Consider the following 11,408-nt stretch of genomic DNA (forward strand, 5'->3'; position numbering starts at 1 on the left):
AGGCGGCTAAAGGACAAAATCAGACTTTGTTTATTAAAAAAATACTTTACAGGAAAAAAATTCTATGCATTCCGTTGGACTATTTTACAAAGAAATAGCTTAACAGTTTGACACTCGTGTACAGTCAGCTACTGACAGAAATGCACTGCGTTATTCACAGAGAGGTCCGAGCGCTCGCGGCCGCCCGGCTGTGGTCAAAACATCTTCGAAACACTCCCCAATGCTAATCTAAAAACCTCTTCGAAACACTCGCTAATGTCAATAAATATACTAAGGCCGCACAAAGCAAACAGTCTTCCAGGCAATTGTCCGCGTCCTCTGTAGGCAGAGACCTTAGATAAATTAAAATCACAGAAACCAAAAAATAAACCTTAGCTGCCGATCAAAATCAAATCGAAAACCTCACAAAAACAGCAACACTGAAGTCTCTTTACATGTTGTACAAAGAAAGCAAAGTGTATGTGTTCCGCCGAGCCCCGCGCAGCCCTCCTCAGCCCCCATGCCGCAGGTGCTGTGCCATGGGGGTGTCACACCAGGTGCGGTTTGGGGACAGAAACAAGCCGCCCCCCTCCTCTCGCACCCCTTGAGCAGGTTCCAACCTGCCAACACTTTGCACTCCCTGGAAGCTACAGTTCCAGAGCTTATTACTCGGTTGGTTGAGACCTGACGAGAGTAGGCAGGGCCAGATCAAGGGCCGGAGCTCATGCCCGTGGGAAAGCTCTGACAACCTGCCTTGTCCAGGGGAACCAAGCTGTAACAGGCAGGGAAGGTGAAGAGCACAGTAGAGAGCCCTTTTCTGTATGGCAAGATCTACACCTGTGAAAAATGGTGATTATAAATCCCCTGAGAACACTTCACCGAGTGTCCCACCTTCCTGGAAGAGAACGTGTCAAGGATCTGCACAAACTGACTTATGGCATGTCTAAAGGAGAGAGGAAAGGGAAGCCAACAGATATTTCGTCTTTAAACTGCGTTTTCTCAGCCCCCTTCTAGCCCTGCTGAGCCACTCGCCTTTATCCCAAGCGAGTTTTCACCAACAGCACTTTATCTCACAGCCTAAACCCCAGTTCACACATCAAAGCCAATGGATCTCTACACAGGGCACTTGGTCACTCAGCAGTTGTCTCCAGCATAAAGCAGGAGGGTTTCCCACTCCCCAGACTCACACACACATGCCAGGGCAAATACTCATACATGGAGAACTGAGGATTTACAGGATCCATGTTTACAAATTGTTCTGCATCTACCTGGGTACGACCAAGAACAACCCATGACATTTGCCAGAGTTTGATTATCTCGTTACACAGGCTGTTGTATGAAATCTTAGAGAACAGCCAGCTTTTCCACACCAGAGAGACCAGAAATATTTACTTGGACCTATCCAGAGATTTGTTCTGCTCAGCAAACACTAAATGGCTTGAACTCATTACTTCATTTCTAAACAGCTTATGAAAAACGGGTCTTGTTCTGGAAAACATCTGCATCTTTCACAGAGGCATTGTTCTAACTCTGCTCTGTTGGGTTTAGTGCAGTTGAAGTGATCTTGAAACAACAGCTGTCTAGCTGTAGTAATCAGCTTCACAAGCAATCCCTCTCATACTTTACACCCAGAACTGAGGTGGAGTTTGAAATGACATCTTGGTTAAAGTGTGCCAAAGCTGATAATGTAGTTAGGTAGTAGATTTTTATCGAGTTTCCTCCTCTCTTAAACACGCTAGAACAGCATCAGCAACAGTCAAGACATTTGAAGATATATTTCTGTATTTAAATCTGACATTAGATATTAAGTTAGTAATTAAATGGAACAGAAAGAGAGCACGATGCTATCAGTCATGTCCCTCCATCCAAAGAGGTAAGTCAGAGCATTTTCTTTTATTTCAGGCCGTAGTCAGAGATTTCACTAAACCTACAGTTTTGAAAGCAACATGAGCCACTCTAGTCTTCTTCCTTCATCCATTTGAACACATGCTGTAAGAGTTTACAGAGAACTTCCGAATCGATTCCCTCTCCGTTCTGTTTCAACTCATTACAAGACAGACAAGCTGGTGTATGGGGGCTCTTAATGTGTTTATTCTTCCTTTAAAGTGATGTTTGCAGACTCGCTGTGGGATCTGCAGCTGTGTCAGTTCCTGAGTGGTTGTATGCAGTGCTGGCTGTCAACGAACGGCCACCGAGTTGATGCACCTCTACTGACATGACCAAAGAATAGCACATGTGAGAAGTGAAATGGGCACTTGGAAGACTAGCAGACTTCATAAAAAGGAAAGAACACCCTTGGATAATATGATCTTTGAATGTGAAGGATGAACTGAAACTGCTATTGCCTGTGAGGAATTTTACTTTGCACAACCCTTAAAGCTATGAAATTCCTCTCAACATAAAAAGTGGAAAAAACCCACCAGAGAACAGACGGCTCGTTTATGAACCAGTCTGGGTCATCTAGAATTTCTGCTAAGATTAAATTACACCCCTGCATGAATCACATTACTTTTTATCATAAAAGCTCTCCATTCTAACACCTTATTTACACAGATTACTAAACAAGTCACTACCACTTCAATCTGTAAATTAGTCTTAAATTGAAATATTTCCTAGTCCTCATTTTGTACCGAAGACAATACATACATACACATAAGGAGTAATACAGGTTCTAACTAATCACTGCAGTATCTTCTGATGATTATTTTTCTATCAGTTTAAAATAGTGACCTCTACACTGAGGTGCTAATATGTATATAAAAGCCTACACAAACAATATTGCACAAAGTAAGATTTATAATAGAGTAACATATTTTAGAGACCCTTATAAAGAGAAGAGTAATAATTGATATTAAAAAGATGCATCCAGAACTAACACAGCATCTTCGCTTTTGACTAGTCTAACATAGTGTTTCAAATCTTTCCTACCCCAGTGAGGATTAGAACAAATAAAATTATCTGGAAACAGCTTAAGTTGCACCAAAACCCAACTTGTACTCTAAACGTGGGGAGAGAGAAGGGAGGGAAGAAAGGGACAGGACTTTTCCTTCTGATGACTGGAAAGGGTGGTAGTAAACGGAGTGAGTGAAAGTCAAATACAGATTACACGTTAACACCCAGAAATATTGAAAGATCAGTTAAAAACCATTGCTAGCTGACACTCTACACATTTAGCATGTGCCACTGATTTTTCCACAGTACCTGGGCATCCAGAAGCTACACATGGAAAAACCAGTCCAATGCCACAAGACTTTTTATTGTGAAAGAGTAATACAGGACTTCCTGGCATATGGACAGCTGCACTGTGTAAGTCAGTTACCAACTCAATGCTATTAAGTGCATCAGTACAAGGGAAAGTGTGGTTCCATTGGACACATTACGACCTGACCAAAACAAGCTGCCAAGTTGGTTAGTATTTTAAAGCCTTAAAGTGCTCGAAGATAGCAGTTTCCTCCACGAGACTACCAATAGGTTCTCTAATTTTGACACTAGTATTACTCATGTTCAGGGAAGATGTATTTTGGAAGCAAAACCCTCACACCAAACAACATAAGCAGTGCTATGAGAAGTGTTAGGTCAGTAAGTCATTGCATTTCAACAGGATCAGACACTTTCTTCAGTTAATTTTACTGTAAGAAATAAGAGATCAGTTTCTATAGCTTGTATATATAAACCCAACTCATATATAAACCAACATGTCAAGAACAGACATACCAAAAGTTTCACAAATCATCAAAAGTGCTGTGCTTGCTTTTTTTTTTTTTGTCTTTTTTTTTTTCTTTTTTTTTCTTTTTTTGTTGTTGGGTTGTTTTTTGTTTTTTAAGCAATTAAAATGAAATGGGAAAGTCACTTTGCAAGTCTACAAAAACATCCCTTTCTGGTGAAGATTAGAGCTAATGTAAAAGTAGGGAAATAACACTGACCAATGCAGTTTAATCGTTTCGTGTTCCTGGAGGAATTTCATTCTGACTTTGAGGAGATATTAGATATCTCTTCACTTAAACAGAAAGAAGTGGTAGACCACTGTTACAGGTTGTACTAAGGGGTTAAAATACAACTTGAATTTTGCATAATCTGTGTAAAAAAGATATGCTTGACATTTTGGAATGTCACCTTTCTTTATAGAATTATAGGCAAGATTTCTCCAATAAAACATAAGCCAGTTATAAAACTATAACTTCACATCAAAATTTTAAAAAGTTGTTAAAAAATGTTTGCTTATATACATATCACACAGCAGAGCCTGCATGATCCTGTGGATTGTGGTGCTGACCAGACTCTATTTTAAAACCTGGAAGGGGCTGGGCCACCTGATCTGGTTGCACAAGTCCTGATACTGAAGAAAGAGAGGAGGAGAGCACCCCTGGTGTAAGCTGCATTTTTATACCTGGTTCTTCAGACTCTGTTTTTACACTCACACATTGGGGTTCACCTTCTGCCTCTGGATTTCCAGGAACACTACTGTTCAAGCTTGAATTGCTTTCTGCATTTTGAGCAGTCTCCTCCACAGGATGATACTGTTTAAGTCTTATGTGCCAGGCTAAGCTGCAGACTGCCGACACTGTTTTGAACTGATGAATGACATTTCTAGGGATGAAGTAGATGTCATTGTCACACAACTGAATTCTAGCATAGCGAATGCCTTCCCGTCTCATTTGGTTTAGTTTGGCTTCATCCACCCATTGAACACACTGAGAGAAGGAAAATAGTAAAGTTAGTGGTATACTCTGTTTAAACAATTCAGTATCCACCTACTTTCAACACACTTCCTGTCTAAACCAATGTTTAACAGGTAAAACTTCAAACTTAAATGAGAATTGGACTTTAAATATATAGTTTGTCTAATGTGTACATCTTAAAGAGAGGACAGTGATCAGTTAAGAACATTCTACAGTTATAGCTGAAAATAGCAGGTTCAGCATGAGGCTGTTTTGGCTGACAGGACTGAGTTTAGATGCTGTCACATCCTAAACTTCACATCCTGAACCAACACCAGTATACCAGGAAAGGCAGAAACAGGGATACATGGCTCCTTAATCAACTACTAGTTGTTTCTACAGCAGGTATCAGGACTCTCAACTTGGTGGAAAGGAAAAGCAGCTGGACTCGATGATCACTGTGGGACCCTTCCAACTGAACTATTCTGTTCTGAAACACGAGAAGGGAAATCGCCCAGGAGAGCTGTGAACTGAGAGCCACCAAGGATACAACAGGGCTGGCTACACTGTGAACCTGAAAACTATCAGAAGCTACCACCAAAATGCTAAGAATGAGCTGAAGATTTGGTACCTGTGACACCGGAGGTTCATGCAGGTCCAACTGAAGTCTCTGCACAACGTCAGTGAAGTCTTCAGCATGAAAACAAACCACATCTTTGGTTATACGAGGCTGGTCACTCCTAAAAAAGATGAGAAATCCAGGAGTTTTTAAACAATTGGAGTTAAAAAATTACAGCTCTTTCCAGCAGAAAGTCACTGAACCAACTACCCACTTCAGTTTTACACTGCACACACAGTCTCATCACTTCTCAACACATGTATTACTTTAAAAAAGAGGTAATATTTTTTTTCCTTCATTTTACTTCTTTCTTGATACATGCACAAAAGAAGTGATGTTTTCATGGACAAATACTATACTAAAACATCTGAGAACTAGGTTCAACCTGCCAGTATCAAAGCTTTCTGGTTTGCCTCAATTCTTCCATTCTGTAATTAGACAGAATCATTCTGTCTTAAAGGAAAACAAAAAGTAACCAAGTAACTCTGAAGCCAAAGCAATGAGAAGCTGGGTGTTACTCAACAGCTTTGAATCAGAATAAAGGAAGTTTTGACACCTTTTATTGGCATCAAAATCTAATGATATTGCTAATGCTGCTATCCAATTTCTACTTGGAATTGCTAGAAAAAAAGATGATGCATATCTAGTTTCTGTGCAAGATGACCAGGAATGTCCTGGGTACATGAAAGGAGAATGCACTGTACCTCTGAAATGAGTTACACTGAGGTCTTCTATTGCTATTAAGGAAGTTGGCATTAATATATCTATTCAGGAAAAAAAAACAATCACAGATGATGGTCCAGAAACAGTATCTTAAAGGCTTATTTCATATATCACTAAAACGTTCTGCAAACTCCTGTTACAGCCTTTCTACTGTCTCAAGAAGAAGCGAAAAAATAATAGGTATATAGCTTGTGGGTTTCAAGCTCTAGACAGCACATCTCATCTCTTCACATTCACTGTAAACCGTTTCATTGATTAGGCTTATTTTCCAAGGAATTTTCTTTTTTCAAGAGACAAAAAACCCCTTTAGAATCACCCCCTCCTACAAGAACAGTTGCATTTCAGTGGCACTTACCATTCCCCAAACTGTACAGCCTTCAGAACACCGACAGCAGCTGTACTCTGCCAGTCAAACCCTTGGCCCACATGATCAGCGTGAGCTCTTGTTCTGTCTTCAAACAGAACCTCCCGGGGCTCACTGGTCCGAGGTAGGTACTGGAGATTCTTTATTTCATTCATTGACCTACCACATGAGGAAAAGACATACTAAAAATGTTTCAGGCTACTCAAAAGTAAGTATTTGTATTAAAATAATCTTAAGTCTTGTGTGCTGCAGGCTTCAAAATCAAAGACCAAAGTGCTTCCCTCCGATTTCTTCAAGGTGCTTGTTCGACAAAAGATTGGAACAAATACAGCGAAGTATAGTTCAGGTTATGAGATCAAACTTCTAATAGATACTGAAGTTTAGTTATTTGGGAGTAAGTCCTAAAATTCTGTTTGATATTACAATTAAAACATGCTTCCAATTCTTTATCTCCTAAAGTTTGTTCTACAGCACACTCTTTGAGGAAGACAGCAAGTACATATGTACCCCACAATATTTTCTGAGAAGGCAGACAGTATTTCAAGTGCTTTAGCATTAACATTGTAATGCAACACAAGCAGTGTAAGGATCTCTGCTCTTTTAGAGCATTTCGTCTGTCCTCACCACTAAATAAGTCCTTTCCACAGAAATAAGGTGAATAAAAGAAGTCTCCTGAAGGAAAATAAAAAGGAGTTTCAATCTTAAGAAAGCACTGATCTAGGATATAGTGGTGAAATAAAATAACCATCACAAGTAACATGTTTGTCTTATCCACTGAGCCAGTTTGAAACAGAAATGAAAATCAGATCTGTGAATTAACCTTCTGAAGAGCTAGCTACACATAAAGCATTTAGGTTTTGTTCTCAAATCTAACCCAGACATAACTCCAATGTTTTACCTTTAACATGGAAAGGAAAACAAAACATTACCGGCGCCGTTTGAATGGTGATTTTGGCATATCAGCTGTTGGGATCATCTGCTCCCCTGGTCTCACCCACATTATGGGACCATCATCGCTTTGTGACCTGCACTGAAGTCTGAGACTAGAAAGAGTCCCCCACGGCAAAGTCATCTAAAAGAAAACAAAAACAAAACAACCCACAAAACACACATAACACAAAACACTGGGTGAGATAGAAAAATTAAATGATGCCTTTGGTAAAACTGGTTCAAATTTGCTGTCAAAAGAATTGCACAGAAACTGAAATATATTCAAGCTGTAAAATGTATTCTAAGCTGACTTTATCAGACTTAGTTTTTAGGGAAGTAGATGATTATGCAGTACAGAAATATATGATTAACTGTTTATTTTTTTAATTTTTTGCACAACTGTTGCTACCTAATTCAGTGTCTTTCATTTGGACACAGGAAAGAACGTACCTTAGTAGCCCAAACAATAAGCACATCAGTAGAGAAAATACTTTATGGTTTCTGAGTACTTGGAAATAGATAAAACTCAGTAATTGCTTAAGCATCCCTAGAGCTCTGAACAAGACACCACAAGTTACTGCTTACTCTGAGAAATGGAGATTCTTCTAACATATCTAGGAATTCTGGGAAGTAGTCTCCAACTTCTTCATCCACTGCCCCAACAAGACTGATCTGCCGCATTGGTCCTGCTCGGTAGGTTCCACAGCAGTACGTTCGATTGACCTGAGTGGCCAGAAAGGAGAAGACAATGCCACCACAGCTTTAGTTCTGTCACAAGAGACTAAAATTGATTAATATAATACAGAAGGCCAGAGCTCAGATGAATCTTGGTCTCATCCACATCTATTTCATTAGAGATGCCTTTGGGAATATGCACTGAGCCCGTTTAGAACAGATGCCCATAGGGTATCCCAAGAGAAAAGAACTCCTGTCTAAATTTCTGATAGGAAATACTTCTGAAGTTTGAATAATAACAAGTTAGTATTTGACTAATTCAGGAACAATTCACTTCCAAGCTGACTTTAGAAAACCTCCCACGCAGTTTCATTGTGACTCAGTCTTTCAAGCAAGCTTCAAGTCTCCACTAATTTGTGCAGTTGACTGTTGCTTCTACATTTCAAACGGTGTGCTACTGAAACATGTGCATTCTTCTCTTCAGCAACATCCTAGAGGTCATTCCCCTGTGACTGCAGTGAAAAATCTCCATGTCAATCGAGCAATGGCTGTAGTGATATTGTTCTAGTGTATACACAAAATTGGTCCACAAATGGAGGAAATTAAAGGTCTAGGTAGAAATCCAGTGGTCATGCACAAGTTGAAAACTACCCTTTGCAGTATAATCTGCTGCCACTTCTGTGGCCAGAAACACTGTGCTCTCACTCACAGCTTTTTGACATCCTCTGCAGCACAAGCTGTCCCACTTTCCCAGGTCACCTGGAAACTTTTCTTGCCCATTTCCTGTTCCCAGAAGAGAACCACTGGCACCACTCCAGTGTTCTCTAGTCCCCTCGTATGGATTGCAGCTATGACACACCACACAGCCAGAGCAGGTTGTGTGTAGATGCAGCAGCTATTCAATCTTAAACAATCAGAAATCCTGCTGTAATTAGCCTGGTTTGTATACTTGGGTGTATTTAAGCTCCAACCTTCCATCACTCTTCAACAACCTCTCTACATTCATCAAGCAGTTCCAGTGGTGAAAAGATACGGCACATCTCTGTGGCTAAAGGGGTGGGACAGGCACAGAGGACAGAGGGTTACTGGTAAATTTGCAATTTTATAGTCATTTATAGATATATTTACAAAGCAGCTTAGTTTTAAGGTTTTTAGTTTTAAGTTCTGCAGTTTAGCTAACAAGCCAGATGTAGCTGAACTACTCCATGAAGCTGTTAAAGGTAAATTAGGAGAGACTAATAAGGCAAGAGTTACAGTTACTGTTGCAGTATTTTCCTCTAGCAGCAACCATAGATATTTAGCTACTTAATTACAGGAGTTCAGCTCACTCCTATTTCCAGAGTTCTCCTTTCTTTAGCTTTGTATATAAAAAGTTGGCAGTTCTGCATTGACTGCACACACATTTTAATTAAAAGCTAGGAAGGAGCCAAAGATGACTTCACATACAGCTTTATTGCTCAGCTGTAAGCCAAATACTGCACTGCATCACCTCTGCCTTCATGTGCTGAAGTTTACATCCCATGTCACTCTCAGAACTGCATTGGGCAGCTCAAGCATTCTACAAGTCCATCATGACCAGCAGCAGCTGCCGGATGAGCACATACAGACTTTCTGGGTTTGGCCATACAGATTTATGAGCCAAGCACTTCCTTCAGAGGCTGTTAATTCTTTTTGGCTGTTGCCCTAGGAGAAAGTCTACAAATCCTATTAAGAGCATTACTGGTGAAGGGTCATATCTAACATCAGTAAAGTGGAATGATTTTTACTGTGAGGGTGGTGAAGCACTGGCAAAGGATGACCAAAGTGGTAAATGTTCCATCCTTGGCAGTGCTCAAGGCCAGGTTGAATAGAGCCTTGGGAAACATGGCAGAGGGTTGGAGCTGGATGATCTTAAGATCCTTTCCAACCCAAACTATTCTGTGATTTAACTGGCTAGCCAGAATGCAATCCAGAACACTGGAAAACTGCATTAATTTGGAAATTAATGGGAAACTACAGCATTAATCTATGCACCTATGGGAGAACTAAGGCCTGAAATACTCTGGTCCTATTTAATACCTGGCGCTACTAAAGTGGAGATAGACTACTTCCAGATGCAATTAGCTTCCTTGAAGCCACCTGTTGAGAGGCACTAGTATTTCATAGGTGTCTGTCACAAGTTAAATGTATTATAACACCACACACAGGTTTTCCTTGTGATTTTTTCCACAGGGAATAAAAACTAGAAGCTTCAGCATTATTTTAATGCACTGAAATGAAATACAAAAATAAAATTCAAAAACTAGAAAAAGAAACACTAGAAGTACTTTAAGGAAAACTTGGATTTCAGTGTTTTGCTAGTTTTTATTAGAACTTCAACATATGGACTACACTTGAGAATATGTTTACACTGAGAATATGTATCAACTCATGGCAACCCACAGCAGGCTGTAGCATTCAGCTCAAGCACCTCAATCACAGGGGAAGTAGTCTACTAGATTATATGCTGTAAAATACTCCTTCACAGGGAGTTTCTATCTCATCCTTAATTCCTCCAGCACAGCAAAAATACTAATAACCATTAGTTAGGTTAGTGGTCTCAAGAATAAGGAGTATGCCAAGACCTTGTGTGCAATAACAAGCATTTCCATGCCAAGAACATGCATCTACTCATGGGACACTAAACTGCCCACCCATAAAGGAAAAGCAAGTAACCTGCTCACTGCACGTTCTTAGAAGCTGCTTTGACATGTCATTCACAGAGTGCTGCAACAGCTATATTTATAGTTCACACCCATCTTCATGCACCCCTGTTTTCAGTGAAGATAGATGAGACGATGAAAAACCTGACGTCACTTTGTTCTATCCACTAGGACCTTTCTCAAAGTTTTGGGTTTGTTTGGTTGGCTTTTTAGGGTTTGGTTTTTTGTTTAAAGTCCAATTCCTGTTTAGGAGCTGGATCATTCCAGTTCTTATGGCTGTCAGAAGTTGGTAACTTATTACTACACCACCTTCATTGCTCTCCTCTGTTCACTATACTTCTTAAAAAGATTAGTGGATCATACGAGTACTAACTGCCACTGTCTACAGATCAGATCATACAGATCTTTCCTGTTGTAAAAGGACCATCAGGCTGGTGAGACCACTCAGGTGTCTTGTGCCCTTTCAAAATGCCAGACAGCTATCACCACCCTGTGTACCCCCTACTCCATACAGGATCACACTAAAAGTTATAGGCGTATTTGAAATTAGTTCTTCAGTGTTCATGGAGACATCTTATAGCAGCTGAATGATGTACCTATCAGTGCTTCACACACAAGAGTGAGAACAAAGTATGCAGCGTCAGTGGTTCCCATAGAAGTTACAGAGCTGGTATTTGCACATTACTGAGATAATTCAAACCCTCTCTCATGAAGGGGTGGGCAAGCAAGCAGTACCCTTGTACTACATTACAGAGGTAGGGGAAACAAACACACAGAAT

At 40.2% G+C, this 11,408-nt stretch overlaps 1 protein-coding gene across 1 annotated transcript in view; it reads right to left on the bottom strand.

Moving 5' to 3' along the window:
• Nucleotides 1–3,794: 3,794 nt before the first annotated feature.
• RSBN1 (round spermatid basic protein 1) overlaps nt 3,795–11,408 on the bottom strand; it is a gene marked incomplete at its 5' end in the record, with an annotated part of 11,787 nt that continues 4,173 nt past the window's right edge. Inside the window, 5 exons of the mRNA XM_010022846.1 lie at nt 3,795–4,670; nt 5,269–5,377; nt 6,335–6,502; nt 7,273–7,415; nt 7,859–7,996. Coding sequence (XP_010021148.1) covers nt 4,209–4,670; nt 5,269–5,377; nt 6,335–6,502; nt 7,273–7,415; nt 7,859–7,996 — 1,020 coding nt within the window. The remainder of the gene's footprint in view (nt 4,671–5,268; nt 5,378–6,334; nt 6,503–7,272; nt 7,416–7,858; nt 7,997–11,408) is intronic.

Source organism: Nestor notabilis, unplaced genomic scaffold, assembly GCF_000696875.1.
Source record: "Nestor notabilis isolate BGI_N333 unplaced genomic scaffold, ASM69687v1 scaffold22149, whole genome shotgun sequence".
In the NCBI taxonomy this organism is placed as follows: Eukaryota; Metazoa; Chordata; class Aves; order Psittaciformes; family Psittacidae; genus Nestor; species Nestor notabilis.